General features: G+C 39.0%; 1 protein-coding gene across 1 annotated transcript in view; it reads right to left on the bottom strand.

Moving 5' to 3' along the window:
- The window catches only part of LOC126194994 (protein unc-80 homolog), a 1,036,886-nt gene that overhangs the window by 755,304 nt on the left and 261,084 nt on the right, over positions 1 to 20,498 (bottom strand). The window contains exons 5-6 of the mRNA XM_049933411.1: positions 2,559 to 2,579; positions 634 to 779 (exon numbers count right to left, since the gene is read on the bottom strand). Coding sequence (XP_049789368.1) covers positions 634 to 779; positions 2,559 to 2,579 — 167 coding nt within the window. The remainder of the gene's footprint in view (positions 1 to 633; positions 780 to 2,558; positions 2,580 to 20,498) is intronic.

Here is a 20,498-nt window from a genome sequence, read left to right as displayed (position 1 = left end):
GTTCTTATTTCAATTTCCAGGAGTGTACATATAAACGATGGCATGTGGCAGATGATGGCACAGCAACCAGTCGGCATCATGTGGTCATCTGGGTTTCATCACAGGGTTACTTACAACAGCATAATAATGTTTCACTAGCTGCAGTACCTTTTCTTTTGACATTTATTGCCACATAAATCAATTGTTATTAATTTGGTAGCACACAAAACCAATAACCAAACACAAAGTGATAAAAAGTACATAATATTTTTTATATTTGGAAATAATTAAAATAGTGACTGCATATGTAAAAATCACACCTACTGTACTACATGCAACAGTTAAGTGAGTTTCTTTAGTTTGCCAGCAACAAAAGGAAACTAATCACAAAGGAAGATGTGAGAAAGAGATAAGCACTGGAATGAGAAGGAAAGGTTCTTCAAGGTGCCAGGTCAAGGGAGGCAATGAAAGCATTTGATAGAGACACCATCTGTATAAAATGATGTACTGTTGCACATTATTGCCAAGACTGCTGCAGTTTCAAGAACTGTATTTTCATGCAATTCAATCCAACATCTGACTTCCTTTGCCAGGTACTATAAACCACCTAGTTTCACAGAGCAGTTAAAATTCTATTTAAACAAACAGTCTTACCTGTTGTGGAGCAATGATGCAGCACAGTGCATGACATGAGGAAATGCACCCTGTATCAGTCGCCATCTTGGTATTGTTCTTATTGCTTCTGCCAGGCTCGGAGAAAGGCCTATTTGTATGTTTTGTACCAACACCTTCTCAAAAGACTGTAAAATTGTGATAAAGATAAGTTTAAGACCACAGGTAAAGCAAGTTAAATAAAAATAGATGTTTTTATTTTTTTAAAGTAGTATTTTTTCTGATACATGAATTTTGTTCATTTACACCATTGTTAACCACAAAAACAGTATAGCAGATTAATGTCAGTTGACTATAAAAACATTCTACAAAATCAGGGTGTGGCAATTTTTTCCACAATTCATCAGTTAATGAAGGAAAAATGTTTCTTATAATTGCGTAATGAGTGATAATTTGGAGGGCTTTAGAGACAAACTTACTTCATTTTCCCATCAGTGTCCATGAGAACAAAAAATTAACTCTTTCCATATTCTCCTTCTTCACATAGACCCAACCCCTTCTCCCACCATGGTGAAGAGAATTCAGAAACAACTATGTTACATCATAGCCTTGGTTAGATCATGCAGCTGAGTAAGAAGCTGTGATACAGATGTGTTGATTCTATTCCATATGGGGCTGCAAATTTTTCTTGTAACTTTGTTCTAAGATATGTCTTTCTGCCTGACAGAGACTGCCACAAAGTTAAAATGAAATAACGATGAAAAAGATGATTAACAACAAATAGCCCACAATCTGATACCAAGGCTAATAGAAAAACCAACAGATTTCAGAACTGGTTTTGACAACCAAGAGTTTATTCTTCTCACATGTATAAAAGTTTTTTTTTTTGGGGGGAAAAACTTACTAGTACATAACTGAGGATCTTTTCAAAGAAAGACAACAGGAAAAGATAACAAAGTAATCAACCATGACTGATATAAAAGTATGAACCTTTATTTCACTGTATCTTCTGGTTAGATTCTTACCATTCTAGATAAATTGGAAATAGTTCCAAATTACTGTTAAAAGCTATCTACGACATAGGGCTGGTTATCCTCCTATGCCCAGTCTTCTTAGTACAGACTGTGAGTTTAAAACAAAGTAAAATCCATTATTGAATATCTTTGGCTTCCCTCTGACAAAGATGCCTCCATCCTTGCTACCCTCCCTGTTTACCTTTCCCTGTTGCTTCATAACCTGGGTTGTGAGTGACTGAATCCACTTTCCCTTCTTCCCTTTTCTCCCATCTCTCCTCCCTGATGAAGGAACAAAGTTCCGAAAGCTAGGAATGTAAATTTTCTGTTCTGTTTTGTGTAACTATCGGCTGTACTGAGCTAAGTACTGGCCAGCCCCTCTATCTCTTTGTTAGTAATCCATTATTGTGTAATATACCTTATAAAAACAGGAAAATGTTTTCCATGTTCCACAATTTTCAATGTTCCACAGTACACCAATACTAAGACATAACTCTTAAATGTATGAAAGATAATAAGTAAATTTTCAGTAGTCAGGAAAAGGACACACTTGAGAGCACAATACCCTACCAAATGTAACTTTATGCATCCTACAACACAAATTAATAATGGAATATACTTCATGAGACGCAAAGGAAAACAAAAAATGACGTAACTATAAATTTAGGTGATTAATCAGGTAACAGCAATATTTATTAAGGTTCACTCTCATTTTCCCACACATATTGCTGAAATGACAATTACTCTGAATATCATAAATTAGTTCCACTGAATATAATTTAACTCATTCTTGTACAGTCATTACTCTAAAGAAGTTGTCAATGTTTAGCTCTCTTTACAATGGGTTCCATAGCTTTTCTGGGCAGCAACACTTGCCTGTTTTCTGATAAAATGAAGTTCTCATGAATGTATGAGAAAATTCTGTCATGTTATTTTCTTGCTGAAGTTACTTACCTTGCATGCTTCTTTCAGCTCCTGCAACAACACATCACTTGATTATTCTTTAATAAAATTAATAATCTGCATTACAGTTTTAACAATTCTAGCAAATTAGTGAAATTCCTTGCTTACACAAGTCTACTAGTATCAAACACAGGTTTTAATTTGTTTAAGAAATTTCTGAGAGTGTACATTTGGAGCACATAATTGTATGAATGTGTATCATGGACTGTTGGGGAAAATGGAAAAGAAGAGAACTGAAGCATTTGAGATGTGGTATTGCAGAAGTATGCCTTAAATCAAGTGAACCAATAAGATAAGAAATGAATAAGTTCTTTGGAGAACTGTCAAAGAAACACATGGACAACACTGATTAGAAGAAGGGACAGGATGACAGGACAAATGTTAAGACATCGTGGAATTATATCCATGGTACTGGAGGGAACCACCCAGGCCCAAGACTGTACAAGAAGATGGAGTGAGGAATATATCCTACAAATAGTTGAGGACATTGAGTGTAGGTGGAGGCACCACTTCAAACCAATCAAATGAGTGCCCCAGCTTTTCTGGGATCTGTGAAAGGTAATCTGCTTTTATGAAAGGCAGGAATCTATGGATGGAATTTCCTGCCAGTTTTAGGCAAACTATATGCACTGTACTTTGCCTTCCAGTTGCCATTTCACAGATTACAAAAAAAGTTAAGATATTGGTCACAGCCTCATCCTATTAGGATTCTGTGTTAAAGTAGTTGTGGAAGTATGATTGGCAGGGAACCTGCTCAACCGAGATGAGTGCTCCAATCTCAAAAAGTCAAGGGAAACTTTTATTTGTAATTTTTGAGAACATTTCTCACGGAGAACAGCAGTTTTTTCTTAGTACTTTAAAATGAACATAAACAGTCTCAGCTGCAAGAAACCTTTATTTCTGTGGTTACCTGTTTCGGTCAGTTACTGACCATCTTCAGACCCAGTACCATGCTGGTAGGCGGTGGTGGAGAACAAAGCACGTGTTACGAACTCCACGATCGTCAACTGCTCAGCACTGACTGTTTACCTTCATTTCAGACTTTTATTTCTCGTCTTCCCACAGGAATTTTTGTTCTGAACATTTGATGCGTAGCATTCTGACACCTACCAGCAATTCAATGATTAACAACGTAACTGCTAGGCATCATGAACTTGCGGCAACTCTATATTTGTTTAAAATGTAGACTTCTAATATTTCTGTCTTTAATATACCGGTATAAATTTAATTTGTTATTGGCACTGTTCCTCCTCAGGGGACACCACCTTAATTTAGCACTGTCCATGCGGGCAAGGAAGTTTGCGTGCTCTGGATCTGGAGGGCTATGCCAGCGGTAGCTTAGCTACCAGAAGGGTCACCCAAGCCGGACAGGCCAGAGGAGACAAGCCAGACAAAGTGTGTCTCACAACAGCTTATCGCTCTCCCTTTCCTATCCCAAACCTGTCCTCACTATGTCCTTTTCCGGTCATTTCCTGTTATTTTTATAAGACCTCAATGGCAGCGACAGCAGAGAAAGAGCCTTCCGGAATGGTAAAGCTGGCGGAAGAGGCACCTTTTCTCTTTGGGTACAAAAAGAGTACAAGTAGCAACTGTAGTGGCTGATTTTAGGCTGCGCAGCCTACTGCCTATGTGGAAAGTAACGAGAAACTATCACATTACATTCCCTAGCAGTACATGGTATGTCTCTCTATGTGAAAGATTCAGGAGTTAAAACTTCCTCTCAATCAGATCTCCAGGAGGGGGACACATTGAGAGCAGACATATTTAAAAGGAAGAAAGGGACAATGAAGGAAGGAAAGATAAGGATAGGAACATGGAGAGTGAGGACACCACTGCAATCAGGAAAGCTAGAGAATGCAAAACAGGAGATGAAAAGGAACAAATTAGATGCCCTTGGTTTGAAATGAGATGGGGAGATAGAAAGTGAAGATTATAAGCTCTTTTACTCAGGGCAAATCAAGAGTGGTGAAAAAGGGGTAGGAATGTTCATAGGGCAAAAGCTGAAAAATAAAGTAATGAAAGTACAATATACTGATGGAAGACTGATAGGACTGAAGGGTAGTGCAAAAGATTTTGTGTTAATACAGGTATATATGCCAACCAGCCAGCATAGAGGTGAGGAAGTGGAAGAATATTATGAGAAAATACAAGAACTCATCGAGAAAGAAAATAGAAATGTCTGCATTATCACCATGGGGGACTGGAATGCAGTGGTGGGTGAAGGAAGAGATGAAGAAACAGTAGGAAAATTTGGATTAGGAATAAGAAATGAGAGAGGTGAACAACTAATTAGTTTCTGTAAAGAAAATTCATTAGCAGTGGGTAACACATTATTTGAGCACCACAAAAGGTGATGTTACACATGGGTATCAAATTTAAATAAAAAGTGAAGTTGAAAAAAGTCTGGAGAGGTAAAGCAAAACAAAGAATAAACATAGAAAGGCTCAAAAAGGTAGGAAAGGCATCAGATTTGGGAAACAGATTTATGGAAAAATGGGAAAGGGGTAATGCTGATGGACGTGTTAATGACAAATGGATAAAAATGAGGGAAGGACTCATGGATTGTGCCAAAGAAGTACTAGGGATATCCCAAAGTAGCAGGAAAGACTGGATAACAGAAAACATGTTGAAAAAGATGGAAGAGTGGAGAAAGTGGAAAAAGTTAGAAACTGAAGAAGGCAAAAAGAGGTACAGGAACCTGAATAGTGAATTATGAAGAGAAACTGAAGAAGCCAGGGAAAAATGGATCAAACAGAAATGCAACAAAATAGAGAAAATGAAGAAAGAGGGAAAGTATGAAATGATGTATAGACTGCCTAGTGAGATAGTTTCTGAACGTAAAAGAAAGAGGAATAACACAGAAATAGAAAGAGCTGATGGCACTCTAGAAGAAGAACCACAGGAGGTTTTGAACAGATGGCAAGAATATATTGAATGTCTGCATAAGGGGGATGAAACAAAAAGTGAAATTAAGGTTGAAGAGGAGCAATATGTGCCGGAAGATGGAAAGGGATTCACCATCTTGGAAGCAGAAGTAGAAAAAGTGCTGAAGGAAATGAAGAATAGGGAGGCATGTGGAATTGATGATTTGCCAGCAGACCTGTTGAAGAGCCAGGGAAACAAGGCAAGAAAAGAAATAGTCTACCTCTATAATGAGATGTGTGACAAAGGGGAACGGCCCAAGGACCTCCTTGCAAGTTATGATACCAATAGATAAAAAGAGAAACACTATAAAATGTGAAGAGCATAGGACCATCAGTCTAATTTCTCATAAAAACTCTATAAAAACAATAATCACGTGACACAAAGTGAATGCATTGTAATATTGGGCGGTGCAAACGATGTATATAAGAATGAACTAATAGTAGCAAACAGAGTGCTTAGAGATGCGCTACGTACAACAGAGGATCAAAAAGTTATTGTTGTAGGCATTCCACACAGACATGACCTTACTGAATCTTCTTGTGTGAACAGAGAAATCCAAAAAGCAAACAGGATGTATGAAAAGATCTGCAAGACAACTTCAAATACTTTTTTCCTCAGTATTGACGATCTTGAAAGACAGCACTTCACAACACATGGTATGCATTTAAATAAATGGGGCAAATCGCTGCTCAGTCAAAAGATCAAAAAGGTAGTGGATATTGTTTCTCCTAGATGTAAGAAAAGTGATCCTATTCCACTACCACTGGTAAAGGACACCTGCAAAGTATCTTCCCTACCATGTACTTCAGTTGCAGCAGTAACACAACATCAGTATCACTGATTACAAAAGAATGTGCTGGGAGAGAGGAAGCTGTAACTACAGTTACAACAGGTAGAACACCTCATTCAGGAACTAAGATAACAGAAACAGCAAAAGTGGCAGCATATTCAGCAACAAGTGTACCAACAGGTGATCCAGCTGTCCATTCTGCAGCAACATTTGAACTACCTACAGTGGGAACCCAGCCACTTAGATCATGCCATGAACAAGAAGACGCGAAGAGACCTCCAGGAGTAGAAGCAGTATCAAGTGTAGCGGGCAAACGGAAAACTGTACCTCCATTGCATCTAAATGATTTTTTAGTAGAAGGCAGCAAGGGGAAGAAGCCCATAAGATAAATAGTGCCAGAGATTTAATAGCCTCTCAGCAAAATAGTGCATCTGTAAAGAAAGATAGGTTTGATTTTATAATCTGTTATCTTAACATTGAAGGAGTAAGGGATAAATAATTTATTGTCAATGACTTTGGATTAGAAAATAAGTTTGATATCTTTTGTTTAAGTGAACACTGGGCTAGTGAGAGTGAACTTACATTTATTAAATTTGATAATTATATTCTAGCCAGTAGCTACTGCAGAGGTGGTGTGGCAATATATGTTAACATGTCACTTAGCGGTACATTCAATAGATTAGATCTAGATTTTCTGTGTGATGAACAGAACTTTGAAGCTGCTGGCATAGTAATAGTTTTAAGTTAGTTGTAATTTCCCTGTACAGGTCACCTAAGGGTATAACCAATGTATTTTTAGAAAAACTGGACCTGCTGTTACATGTACTTACAGATACTAGATGGATACATTACGATATTGTGATAGGTGGAGATGTGAATGCTGAATTCGATGTCACAACACAAAAACGTACTGTCACTGAACTCCAAAACCTACTAAGACAGTGCAACTTACATTCAGTCAATAACAAACCTACAAGAGAACATGCATGTCTTGACAATATTTTTGTAAATTTTGAAACAACAGAAGAATCATTTTTTGTGACAGTATTTCCATATTCTGATCATGATTCAGTATCTTTAAATTATACAAGTAGGTTCCCTCTTGATAAGAGTTATGTAAATAAGCTTGTCCCAGAAGTTGTGGTCACTAGACCAGTCACAGATGAGAAAATTGACAGGTTTCGTACGTCCCTTTCTAACAGAGATTGGTTTGGCCTGTGTTATGATGAGGCACATTATACTCTAAGCAATTATGTGCCAGCAAAGGTACTATTTGATAGGTTTCTCAAAGCATTTTTGGGACACTTTATTGACTGCATACCAATAAAGAAATGCAAAGTAACTGACAGAGTCCTAAAAGCAAACGTTCCAAATAGACAGAATACATGGTATACAAAACAGCTGTCTACTATGAAAAATCAAGTTATGTTGTTGTACAATATTTATAAAAATCTGAAAACCAACCATGCTAAACTAGCCTATGTTAGATCTAGGAATGAGTACAAAAAAGCAATTGTGGAAGCCAAACAAGCACACAATCTCAGAAGTATTGAGAAATCCACCAATAAGTGCAAAGCAGCATGGACTCTAATAAATAGTGTCGCCAAAGATAAAAGAAGTAACAAAATTAGTATCTCTCCCCAGGAATTTAATGACTTTTTTATTAAATCAGTTGAGGAAGTAGGAAGTGCTATAATTAAACCTGAAATCAGCTCATCACAGTTACTGTCAAAAAATATTGCTAGGTCATCAACAAACACAAGTACCTTCAATTTTTCTGAGGTCTCACCTGGTTTTGTGTTAAGAATAGTGAAGCAGTTAAAATCATCAGATAGTGTAGACATATATGACCTGTCTTGTAACATGCTTAAGAAAGTAATAGACTGTATAGTGTACCCCCTAACATATTGTATAAACAAGTGTATACTGGAGGGTTTTTTCCCTGATGAGCTTAAACTGTCTAGGGTAGTTCCAGTACATAAAAAAGGAGATAAAAATTCTGTCTCAAGTTACAGGCCAATATCCATAGTCCCAGTTTTCTCAAAAGTTCTAGAATGCATAATTTACCAACAATTATCTGTTTACTTCGATAACATAGGATTAATAAGTGGATCACAGTATGGCTTTAGGAAAAACCTGTCAACCATTGATGCGATAGACAATGATGTTAAATACATCCATCAAGTATTTGAAGATAAATGCTTTGCCCAAGTGACTTTTTGTGACCTAAGCAAAGCCTTTGACTGTGTAGAACATACACTACTACTCGAAAAAATGGACTTTTACGGTGTTAAAGGGAACAGCCTTAAGCTATTAAGATCATATTTACAAAACTGTAAGCAAGCCATCTGTGTTGGGAAAGAAATGTCCAGTATAGAACAAGTTGAGGTAGGTGTTCCGCAGGGATCCGTGTTGGAACCTTTCCTTTTCCTAATAACAATAAACGACCTGCCACCATTTATCAAATCCAGAACAGTACTCTATGCTGATGATACAACATTTCTGAGCAGCAGTAATGATCTTAATAGCCTTAAAACATGCTTTACAGAGACAATTGAGCAAGCTTCACTCTGGTTAAAAGCAAATGGGTTCTTGCTTAATGAAAGCAAAACCCAGCAGATGGTATTTAGTTTAAAAGACAAGTTTCCATCAGATGATCCTAGTTGTGTTAAATTTTGGGGGGTATATTTGGATGATAAACTTTCTTGGAATCCACATATTAAGTATATTAGCGGTAAATTGTCTAGGGTAATCTATTTGTTAAGGCGATTAATGCACTGTGTACCTAAAAATTATGTTAGAGTATCTTACTACTCATTTTTCCAAAGCATCATATCCTATGGCATTATTTTATGGGGAAACTCCACTTGTGTGCATGATATACTATTGCTGCAAAAGAAAGCTATTAGGATAATTACAGGCTCACCATACAAGGCTCATTGTAAACCTTTGTTTACTCAACAAAAATTATGACAGTAATAAACCTATATATTTATTATGTTTTAATCTACACAAAAAAGAACTTACCTAAAGTAAAACACAGGGCAAATATACATTGTTACAGCACTAGGACAAACAGCTCTATCTATACGCCCTACCACAGACTGTCAAAATCAGTTAACAGTTATGAACTTAAGGGCCACAAATTATTTAACAAACTTCCACAAGGTATACAAAATTTACCAGAGCAACAATACAAACAAACACTTTATGACTGGTTAGTTGTAAACCCATTCTACAATGTAAAGGATTTCATGACCTGTGATATTAAACTGTAAAGTTCTTAACAATTCTGTCCTTCTATAGCATGTACTGTACTGTATTGTATTATATGTATGACTTTGTCTATTGCTGTAATGGCTTAAAGACAATAAAATTATTATTATTATTATTATTATCATGCAGCTAAAGTGTTGAATAGAAGACTATATGGCAAGCTGGATAGAGGGATTGCAGAGGAGCAGTTCAGATTCAGAAGAGGAAAAGGAACAAGATATATTATTGGCCTGTTAAGAATTATAGCAGGAAGGTAAATGGAAAAAGGTAGAGCAATATTTGCTGTTTTTATAGATTTAGAAAAGGCTTTTGACAGAGTTCATTGGAAAAAGCTGATGGATATTTTGAAGAGGAAAGGAATAGACTAGAAAGAGAGACGACTGATATAGAATCTATATTTACACCAGAAAGTAAAGATAAAGATTGGAAATGAAATGTCAGAAGGAAGCAGCATTGGACGAGGTGTTAGACAAGGTTGTTGTGCTTCCACACCATTATTTAAAGCATACCTTGAAGAGATTGTTGCGAAAGGCTTAGATGGGAAAAGAGGCATATGTATTGGTGGAAAGAGAATACAATGTATAATATTTGTTGACAACAAGGTATTAGTGGTAGAAAGTGAGCAGACAGTGAATAACATGCTGAAAGATCTGAATGAAGCATGTGTGGAATATGGGATGCAAATAAACACAGCAAAACTAAGAGTCATCAGTCATCAGTACAAGACGCAGACCGTCCAATATTAAAATAGGAAAAGCTACCATTAACCAAGTAAGTGCATTTAAATATCTTGGAAGCATGATAACTGAAGACTTGAGATGTCACCAAGAGATGAAACCTTGAATTGCTATAGCGAAAGAGGCATTCAACAGAAAGAGGAGACTGTTATGTAACAAATTTGATAAAGGTCTAAGGAAAAGGCTTGGCAAATATTTTGTCTGGAGTGTGGCACTATATGGGCCAGAAAAATGGACGCTGAGACTAGAGGAGGAGAAAAGGTTAGAAGCATTTGAGATGTGGATGTGGAGGAAAATGGAGAGGATAAGCTGGATGGAAAGAGTGAGTAATGAAAGAGTATTGGAAAGGGTTGGTGAGAGAAGATGTCTGCTGAAGGTCATAAGCGAAAGGAAAAAGAACTGGATGGGACATTCATTGAGAAGGGAGTGCTTGCTAGCAGATGCTTTGGAAGGACTGGTTTGTGGGAGAAGACTGAAGAAGGAGATACAAGATGATAGATGACGTAGACATAAAGGGAACAGGAAATTATGCCGATCTGAAGAGGATGGCAGAAGACTGGACAGGATGGAGAACTACCACGTGGAAACCTGCCTTTTGGCCGAACACTAATGATGATGATGATGATGATGATGATGATGAAGATTGGCACTGTTGGGCCGACTGTATTTGCAGATACCTGTGATGTATGTGCATATTACTCAAAAATATAACTCTGAATCATATGGTTTTGGCACATCAACTTCTCAGAAATCAGACATCACCTTGCCTTGATGATGGTTGTACGATTCACAGCAGATGCCGATATTCCAAATACAAGCCCAAAAAATGATTCAATATTGAATCTCGCAGGAAAATTGCAAAAATCACAGTTTATTTTGGCTGACAATGAACGTTTTCAAAATATTGCATTCCACTTTGAAGAAAATTACGTTTGCCTTTTATCACTGTACAAAAATATTTTTTAAAGTCTTCTGTACTGGAGGTCAAATTTATTAGACATTATTAGATCCAAATTGTAGCTGAATTACCAGAAAGGGAGGGGATACAAGGCAGATTATTTGGGACTTACACAGTTCCCTGGAAATTGTTGGTGCACTATGAACTGGTGATAAGCTTGGGGGGGGGGGGGGGGGGGGGGTCACATTTTTCTGCTAATAGTTGAGGAGTAATGACACCAGTTCTGCATGTACTGTTTGTTTAGACAATCACAGGAGGGTCTGGGGAGGCTGTTATGCTGTCATCAAACTCAGTCCATCATACCGATATCACTAGCAATTGCTTTTGGCTGTGGTACGTGAATGACAACTTTGTCACTTGGCCACCTGGAGAAGCTGAGCTGCATAAGTTTCATTAGCATATTAAAAGATCACATACAAGAATTCCCCCCCCCCCCCCCCCCCCCATGAACCATGGACCTTGCCGTTGGTGGGGAGGCTTGCGTGCATTAGCGATACAGATAGCCGTACCGTAGGTACAACCACAACGGAGGGGTATCTGTTGAGAGGCCAGACAAACGTGTGGTTCCTGAAGAGGGGCAGCAGCCTTTTCAGTAGTTGCAAGGGCAACAGTCTGGATGATTGACTGATCTGGCCTTGTAACAATAACCAAAACGGCCTTGCTGTGCTGGTACTGCGAACGGCTGAAAGCAACGGGAAACTACGGCCGTAATTTTTCCCGAGGGCATGCAGCTTTACTGTATGATTAAATGATGATGGCGTCCTCTTGGGTAAAATATTCCGGAGGTAAAATAGTCCCCCATTCGGATCTCCGGGCGGGGACTACTCAAGAGGATGTCGTTATCAGGAGAAAGAAAACTGGCGTTCTACGGATCGGAGCGTGGAATGTCAGGTCCCTTAATCGGGCAGGTAGGTTAGAAAATTTGAAAAGGGAAATGGATAGGTTAAAGTTAGATATAGTGGGAATTAGTGAAGTTCAGTGGCAGGAGAAACAAGACTTCTGGTCAGGTGACTACAGGGTTATAAACACAAAGTCAAATAGGGGTAATGCAGGAGTAGGTTTAATAATGAATAGGAAAATAGGAACGCGGGTAAGCTACTACAAACAGCTTAGTGAACGCATTATTGTGGCCAAGATAGATACGAAGCCAACACCTACTACAGTAGTACAAGTTTATATGCCAACTAGCTCTGCAGATGACGAAGAAATTGAAGAAATGTATGATGAAATAAAAGAAATTATTCAGATAGTGAAGGGAGACGAAAATTTAATAGTCATGGGTGACTGGAATTCGAGAGTAGGAAAAGGGAGAGAAGGAAACGTAGTAGGTGAATATGGATTGGGGCTAAGAAATGAAAGAGGAAGCCGCCTGGTAGAATTTTGCACAGAGCACAACTTAATCATAGCTAACACTTGGTTTAAGAATCGTGATAGAAGGTTGTATACATGGAAGAACCCTGGAGATACTAAAAGGTATCAGATAGATTATATAATGGTAAGACAGAGATTTAGGAACCAGGTTTTAAATTGTAAGACATTTCCAGGGGCAGATGTGAACTCTGACCACAATCTATTGGTTATGACCTGTAGATTAAAACTGAAGAAACTGCAAAAAGGTGGGAATTTAAGGAGATGGGACCTGGATAAACTGAAAGAACCAGAGGGTGTACAGAGTTTCAGGGAGAGCATAAGGGAACAATTGACAGGAATGGGGGAAAGAAATACAGCAGAAGAAGAATGGGTAGCTTTGAGGGATGAAGTAGTGAAGGCAGCAGAGGATCAAGTAGGTAAAAAGACGAGGGCTAGTAGAAATCCTTGGGTAACAGAAGAAATATTGAATTTAATTGATGAAAGGAGAAAATATAAAAATGCAGTAAATGAAGCAGGCAAAAAGGAATACAAACGTGTCAAAAATGAGATCGACAGGAAGTGGAAAATGGCTAAGCAGGGATGGCTAGAGGACAAATGTAAGGATGTAGAGGCGTATATCACTAGGGGTAAGATAGATACTGCCTACAGGAAAATTAAAGAGACCTTTGGAGATAAGAGAACCACTTGTATGAACATCAAGAGCTCAGATGGAAACCCAGTTCTAAGCAATGAAGGGAAAGCAGAGGTGGAAGGAGTATACAGAGGGTCTATACAAGGGCGATGCACTTGAGGACAATATTATGGAAATGGAAGAGGATGTAGATAAAGATGAAATGGGAGATACGATACTGCGTGAAGAGTTTGACAGAGCACTGAAAGACCTAAGTCGAAAGAAGGCCCCCGGAGTAGACAACATTCCATTGGAACTACTGACGGCCTTGGGAGAGCCAGTCCTGACAAAACTCTACCATCTGGTGAGCAAGATGTATGAAACAGGCGAAATACCCTCAGACTTCAAAAAGAATATAATAATTCCAATCCCAAAGAAATCAGGTGTTGACAGATGTGAGAATTACCGAACAATCAGTTTAATAAGCCACAGCTGCAAAATACTAACACGAATTCTTTACAGACGAATGGAAAAACTAGTAGAAGCCGACCTCGGGGAAGATCAGTTTGGATTCCGTAGAAATACTGGAACACGTGAGGCAATACTGACCTTATGACTTATCTTAGAAGAAAGATTAAAAGGCAAACCTACGTTTCTAGCATTTGCAGATTTAGAGAAAGCTTTTGACAATGTTGACTGGAATACTCTCTTTCAAATTCTAAAGGTGGCAGGGGTAAAATACAGGGAGCGAAAGGCTATTTACAATTTGTACAGAAACCAGATGGCAGTTATAAGAGTCGAGGGACATGAAAGGGAAGCAGTGGTTGGGAAGGGAGTAAGACAGGGTTGTAGCCTCTCCCCGATGTTATTCAATCTGTATATTGAGCAAGCAGTAAAGGAAACAAAAGAAAAATTCGGAATAGGTATTAAAATCCAGGGAGAAGAAATAAAAACCTTGAGGTTCGCCGATGACATTGTAATTCTGTCAGAGACAGCAAAGGACTTGGAAGAGCAGTTGAACGGAATGGATGGTGTCTTGAAGGGAGGATATAAGATGAACATCAACGAAAGCAAAACGAGGATAATGGAATGTAGTCGAATTAAGTCGGGTGATGCTGAGGGTATTAGATTAGGAAATGAGACACTTAAAGTAGTAAAGGAGTTTTGCTATTTGGGGAGCAAAATAACTGATGATGGTAGAAGTAGAGAGGATATAAAATGTAGACTGGCAATGGCAAGGAAAGTGTTTCTGAAGAAGAGAAATTTGTTAACATGAATATAGTTTTAAGTGTCAGGAAGTCATTTCTGAAAGTATTTGTATGGAGTGTAGCCATGTATGGAAGTGAAACGTGGATGGTAAATAGTTTGGACAAGAAGAGAATAGAAGCATTCGAAATGTGGTGCTACAGAAGAATGCTGAAGATTAGATGGGTAGATCACATAACTAATGAGGAGGTACTGAATAGGATTGGGGAGAAGAGGAGTTTGTGGCACAACTTGACCAGAAGAAGGGATCGGTTGGTAGGACATGTTCTGAGGCATCAAGGGATCACCAATTTAGTATAGGAGGGCAGTGTGGAGGGTAAAAATCGTAGGGGGAGACCAAGAGATGAATACACTAAGCAGATTCAGAAGGATGTAGGTTGCAGTAGGTACTGGGAGATGAAGAAGCTTGCACAGGATAGAGTAGCATGGAGAGCTGCATCAAACCAGTCTCAGGACTGAAGACCACAACAACAACATACAAGAATTCAGGTAATGCTAGAACAAGAAAGTAGCTATGGTACCTCAGCCGGATGGATCTGAGTACCTGCTATAAGAAATAGGCAGAGACACCAAATAGTTGGCATCAGTACCTGTAAAGCACTGCAATGACAGGATACCTCAACTCACATATACGCTCCGAGTAATAGCTCTCAATGTGGCTGAGATAAATATGACTACATTACCAGAAACCTATCAGTTTGATATTCGCTTCTGTCATGCATAGCTGCAGTCACACCAGTGTGTCTATACTACATTATCACCTCATCTTGGTTTCTCGTTTGGTCATTCTTAGGACTCTGTTTGCTTGTCATTCACTTATCTTGTCTACGACACTTGCCATTTGTTCTTTCCATCAACATCCATGTCTGCTCAGGTTCCCCTGACTTCTGCCTCAAGTCGGTTTTCCCAACTCCCTCTAAGATGCTGCTGCTTTGCAGCCACAGCACTTACGATGATAACAAAAGGAAGTTATCCAACATAATAGCATCTCCAGAGAATGGTGATAACAAAATTAGCCAACAAGATGATGGACATCCTTGCCTCATTACAGACATGGAGATCACAAGGTTTCCCACTCCATAAAGCACGAAAGACAACAATCTGTTGCAGATCAGAAAACAAAAGTACAATGCTGATGTAGGCGCAAGTGTTTCTAAGCACATCATTCAGAGTACACAGTTGAACATGGGGCTCTGCAGTTGACAAACCCTCTGTGTTCCCATGGTGACCCAACAACAATGTCAATTACAATGGCAGAGGCATGGGATCGTTGAGATTGGACCGCTAAGCAATCGAAATGTGTCACCTGTTTGTTTGAAACATGTTTTTTTTACTACACCAAGTCAATGGTTGTGTCCAAATACACCATCATTCAGGCAAACAGCTGCTAGATACAAGCACTGCATCACATACACCAGTGGGGGCAATATTATGCTTCGGGAGATATTCACCTGGTCTTCTGTGGGACGTATAATAGTAACTAAATGCACCATTACAGTTGTGAACTACGTGAAAATTATTATGGACCACCTTAATCCATTTATGCTTGATGCTATGTACAGAAAGCTGGTTGAAACCTAAAATTGATAGCAACGAGATTTTTGGGGAAAAGTTAAGTGTATATAGAAAGGACAGGCAAATGGGAAATGTAGGTGGTGTATTTGTCACAGTAGACAAGAAATGCAAATCCACCGAAGTAGAAACTGAAACTGCGTGTAAGACTGTATGGGCAAGACTGAGTATCAGGGGCAGAAATGAAATGGTAATTGGATCCTTCTATCACCCATCAAACTCATCTCCTGATGTAACTGAAAACTTCAGAGAAAACCCCAGTTCACTTGCATGTAAGTTCCCCAATCATACTGTAATCATCGATGGAGACTTCAATCACTCGAAAATTAATTGGGAAAATTAGTCTTGTTAGTAGTTGGCGTGATAAGACATCCTGTGAAACTTTACTAAATGTCTTCTCTGAAAACTACCTAGAGAACAGATAGTTAAGAACCCCATTCATGATGGAAGTATATCGTATCTAATGTCAACAAATAGACCTGATCTCTCTGGGCATGTCCACATCGAAATTGGTATCAGTGACCATGATGCTATTGTGGCAACAATTATTACCAAGGTACAAAGGACAAATAAAACAAGCAGAAAGATATAAATGTTTAGTAAACTGGATTTAAAAAATCAGTATAGTCATATCTCAATGAGGAAACTGAAACTTTCGGCACAGGGCAGGCTCAAGTTTAAAAGAATAGTTGACCATGTGCTGGATCGATATGTACCAGTAGAACAGTTCATAATGGAAGGGAACTTCCATGGTATACAGTCACCGTAAAGAAACTTCTAAGTAAACAAAGATTACTGCATAACAGGTGTAAAACAAAGCTCAGGACTATAGATACTGAGATGCTGGATGAAACGTTCAATGACTGCCACTGCAGACTATTGTAAAGTGGTCTTTCACAGAACCCAATGAAATCCTGGTCATATGTAAAGTCTGTTATTGGCACCAAAGTTAGTACCCAGTCCCCAGCAAATTAGACAGGAACTGAAATTGAGAGATGGATGAATGAATGAAATAAGTATCAGTGCCAGTGGTGTTGAAAAAGAGCTGAAATTGTTACAAATTGAACAAAACTCCAAGTTCCAATATAATCTATGTCAGATTCTGTACTGAATTTGCAGCTAAGTTAGCCCTTCTCCTAACTATAATCTCTTGTAGATCCCTTGAACCTAAAACCATGCCCAGTTCTTGGGAAAAGGCACATGTCACAGTTGTCTACAAGAAGGGTAGTAGAAGTGATCCACAAGCTACTGCCCAACATCCTTGACATTGATTTGTTGTAGATTCTTAGAACATATTCTGATCTCAAACATAATGAGGTATCTTGAACAGAATGACCTCCTCAATGCATGGATTTTGAAAAGATTGATCATGTGAAACCCAAGTCGCTCTATTCTCACATGACGTAATGAAAGTTTTGGATTAAGGCAACCAGATAGACAAAGCATTTTTTGTATTCCAAAAAGCAGTTGACCCAGTACTGCAACTACGCTTATTATCAAAAGTTCAGTCACAGGGGGTATCAAGTGAAATTTGTGACTGGATTGAGGACTTTTTGGTAGGGAGGACACAGCATGCTATCTTGGATGGACAGCCGTCATCAGATGTAGAAGTAACTTCAGGTGCGCCCCATGGAGGTGTGTTGGGACCCTTGCCATTCATGTTGTATATTAATGACCTTGCACATATTAAAAGTAAAATCAAGCTTTTTGCAGTTATCTGTAATGAAGTTCTATCTGAAAGAAACTGCATAAATATAAAGTCAAATCTTGGTGAGATTTCAGTGTGGTGCAGAGACTGGCAACATGTTATAAATGTTAAGAATTGTAAAACTTTGCACTTTACAAAATGAAAATACATAGTATCCTATGACTACAGCGTGGTCCATTGATAGTGACTGGGCCAAATATCTCACGAAATTAGCATCAAACGAAAAAACTACAAAGAACGAAACTCGTCTAGCTTGAAGGGGGAAACCAGATGGCGCTATTGTTGGCCCACTAGATGGCACTGTCATAGGTCAAACGGATATCAACCGCCTTTTTTTAAATAGGAACCCCCATTTTTATTACACATTCGTGTAGTACGTAAAGAAATATGAATGTTTTAGTTGGACCACTTTTTTCGCATTGTGATAGATGGCGCTGTAATAGTCACAAACGTATAAGTACGTGGTATCACGTAACATTCCGCCAGTGCGGACGGTATTTGCTTCGTGATACATTACCTGTGTTAAAATGGACCGTTTACCAATTGCGGAAAAGGTCAATATCATGTTGATGTATGGCTATTGTGATCAAAATGCCCAACGGCAGGAAACAGGAAGTGTTCAGCCACATGTGAAACGTCAACCACGACCTGCAACAAATGATGATGCCCAAGTAGGTGTTTTAGCTGCTGTCGCAGCTAATCCACATATCAGTAGCAGACAAATTGCGCGAGAATCGGGAATCTCAAAAACGTCGGTGTTGAGAATGCTACATCAACATTGATTGCACCCGTACCATATTTCTATGCACCAGGACTTGCATGGCGATGACTTTGAACGGCGTGTACAGTTCTGCAACTGGGCACAAGCGAAATTACGGGACGATGACAGCTTTTTGCAAACGTTCTATTTAGCGACGAAGCGTCATTCACCAACAGCGGTAACGTAAACCGGCACAATATGCACTATTGGGCAACGGAAAATACATGATGGCTGTGACATGTGGAAGATCAGCGACCTTGGCAGGTTAATGTATGGTGCGGCATTATGGGAGGAAGGATAATTGGCCCCCATTTTATCGATGGCAATCTAAATGGTGCAATGTATGCCGATTTCCTATGTAATGTTCTACCGATGTTACTACAAGATGTTTCACTGCATGACAGAAAGGCGATGTACTTCCAACATGATGGATGTCCGGCACAAAGCTTGCGTATGGTTGAAGTGGTATTGAATAGCATATTTCATGACACGTGGATTGGTCGTCGAAGCACCATACAATGGCCTGCACGTTCACCGGATATGATGTCCCCGGATTTCTTTCTGCGGGGAAAGTGGAAGGATTTTTGTGATCGTGATCCACCGACAATGCCTGACAACATGCGTCAGTGCGTTGTCAATGCACATTACGGAAGGCGAACTGCTCGCAGTTGAGAGGAATGTCGTTACACGTACTGCCGAATGCATTGAGGTTGACGGACACCATTTTGAGCATTTATTGCATTAATGTGGTATTTACAGGTAATCACGCTGCAACAGCATGTGTTCTCAGAAATGATAAGTTCACAAAGGTACATGTATCACATTGGAACAACTGAAATACAATGTTCAAACGTACCTATGTTCTGTATTTTAATTTAAAAAACCTACCTGTTACCAACTGTTCATTTGTGACTATTACAGTGCCATCTATCACATAGCAAGAAAAGTGGTCCAACTAAAACTTTCATATTTCTTTACGTACTACACAAATGGAGAACTGCATCAAACCAGTCTCAGGACTGAAGACCACAACAACAACTACACGAATATACAGGGTGATTCAAAAAGAATACCACAACTTTAGGAATTTAAAACTCTGCAACGACAAAAGGCAGAGCTAAGCACTATCTGTCGGCGAATTAAGGGAGCTATAAAGTTTCATTTAGTTGTACATTTGTTCGCTTGAGGCGCTGTTGACTAGGCGTCAGCGTCAGTTGATGCTAAGATGGCGACTGCTCAACAGAAAGCTTTTTGTGTTATTGAGTACGGCAGAAGTGAATCGACGACAGTTGTTCAGCGTGCATTTCGAACGAAGTATGGTGTTAAACCTCCTGATAGGTGGTGTATTAAACATTGGTATAAACAGTTTACAGAGAATGGGTGTTTGTGCAAAGGGAAAAGTTCTGGACGGCCGAGAACGAGTGATGAAAATGTAGCACACATCCAGCAAGCATTTGTTCGCAGCCCAGGAAAATCGACTCGCAGAGCTAGCAGAGAGCTGCAAATTCCACAATCCGGAAGGCGTTCGATACAGTTCCGCACTGTCGCCTGATAAACAAAGTAAGAGCCTACGGAATATCAGACCAGCTGTGTGGCTGGATTGAAGAGTTTATAGCAAACAGAACACAGCATGTTGTTATCAATGGAGAGACGTCTACAGACGTTAAAGTAACCTCTGGCGTGCCACAGGGGAGTGTTATGGGACCATTGCTTTTCACAATATATATAAATGACCTAGTAGATAGTGTCGGAAGTTCCATGCGGCTTTTCGCAGATGATGCTGTAGTATACAGAGAAGTTGCAGCATTAGAAAATTGTAGCGAAATGCAGGAAGATCTGCAGCGGATAGGCACTTGGTGCAGGGAGTGGCAACTGTCCCTTAACATAGACAAATGTAATGTATTGCGAATACATAGAAAGAAGGATCCTTTATTGTATGATTATATGATAGCGGAACA

This window comes from Schistocerca nitens, chromosome 7, assembly GCF_023898315.1.
Source record: "Schistocerca nitens isolate TAMUIC-IGC-003100 chromosome 7, iqSchNite1.1, whole genome shotgun sequence".
Lineage (NCBI taxonomy): Eukaryota > Metazoa > Arthropoda > Insecta > Orthoptera > Acrididae > Schistocerca > Schistocerca nitens.
This window is presented reverse-complemented; position numbering and strand designations above follow the sequence as displayed.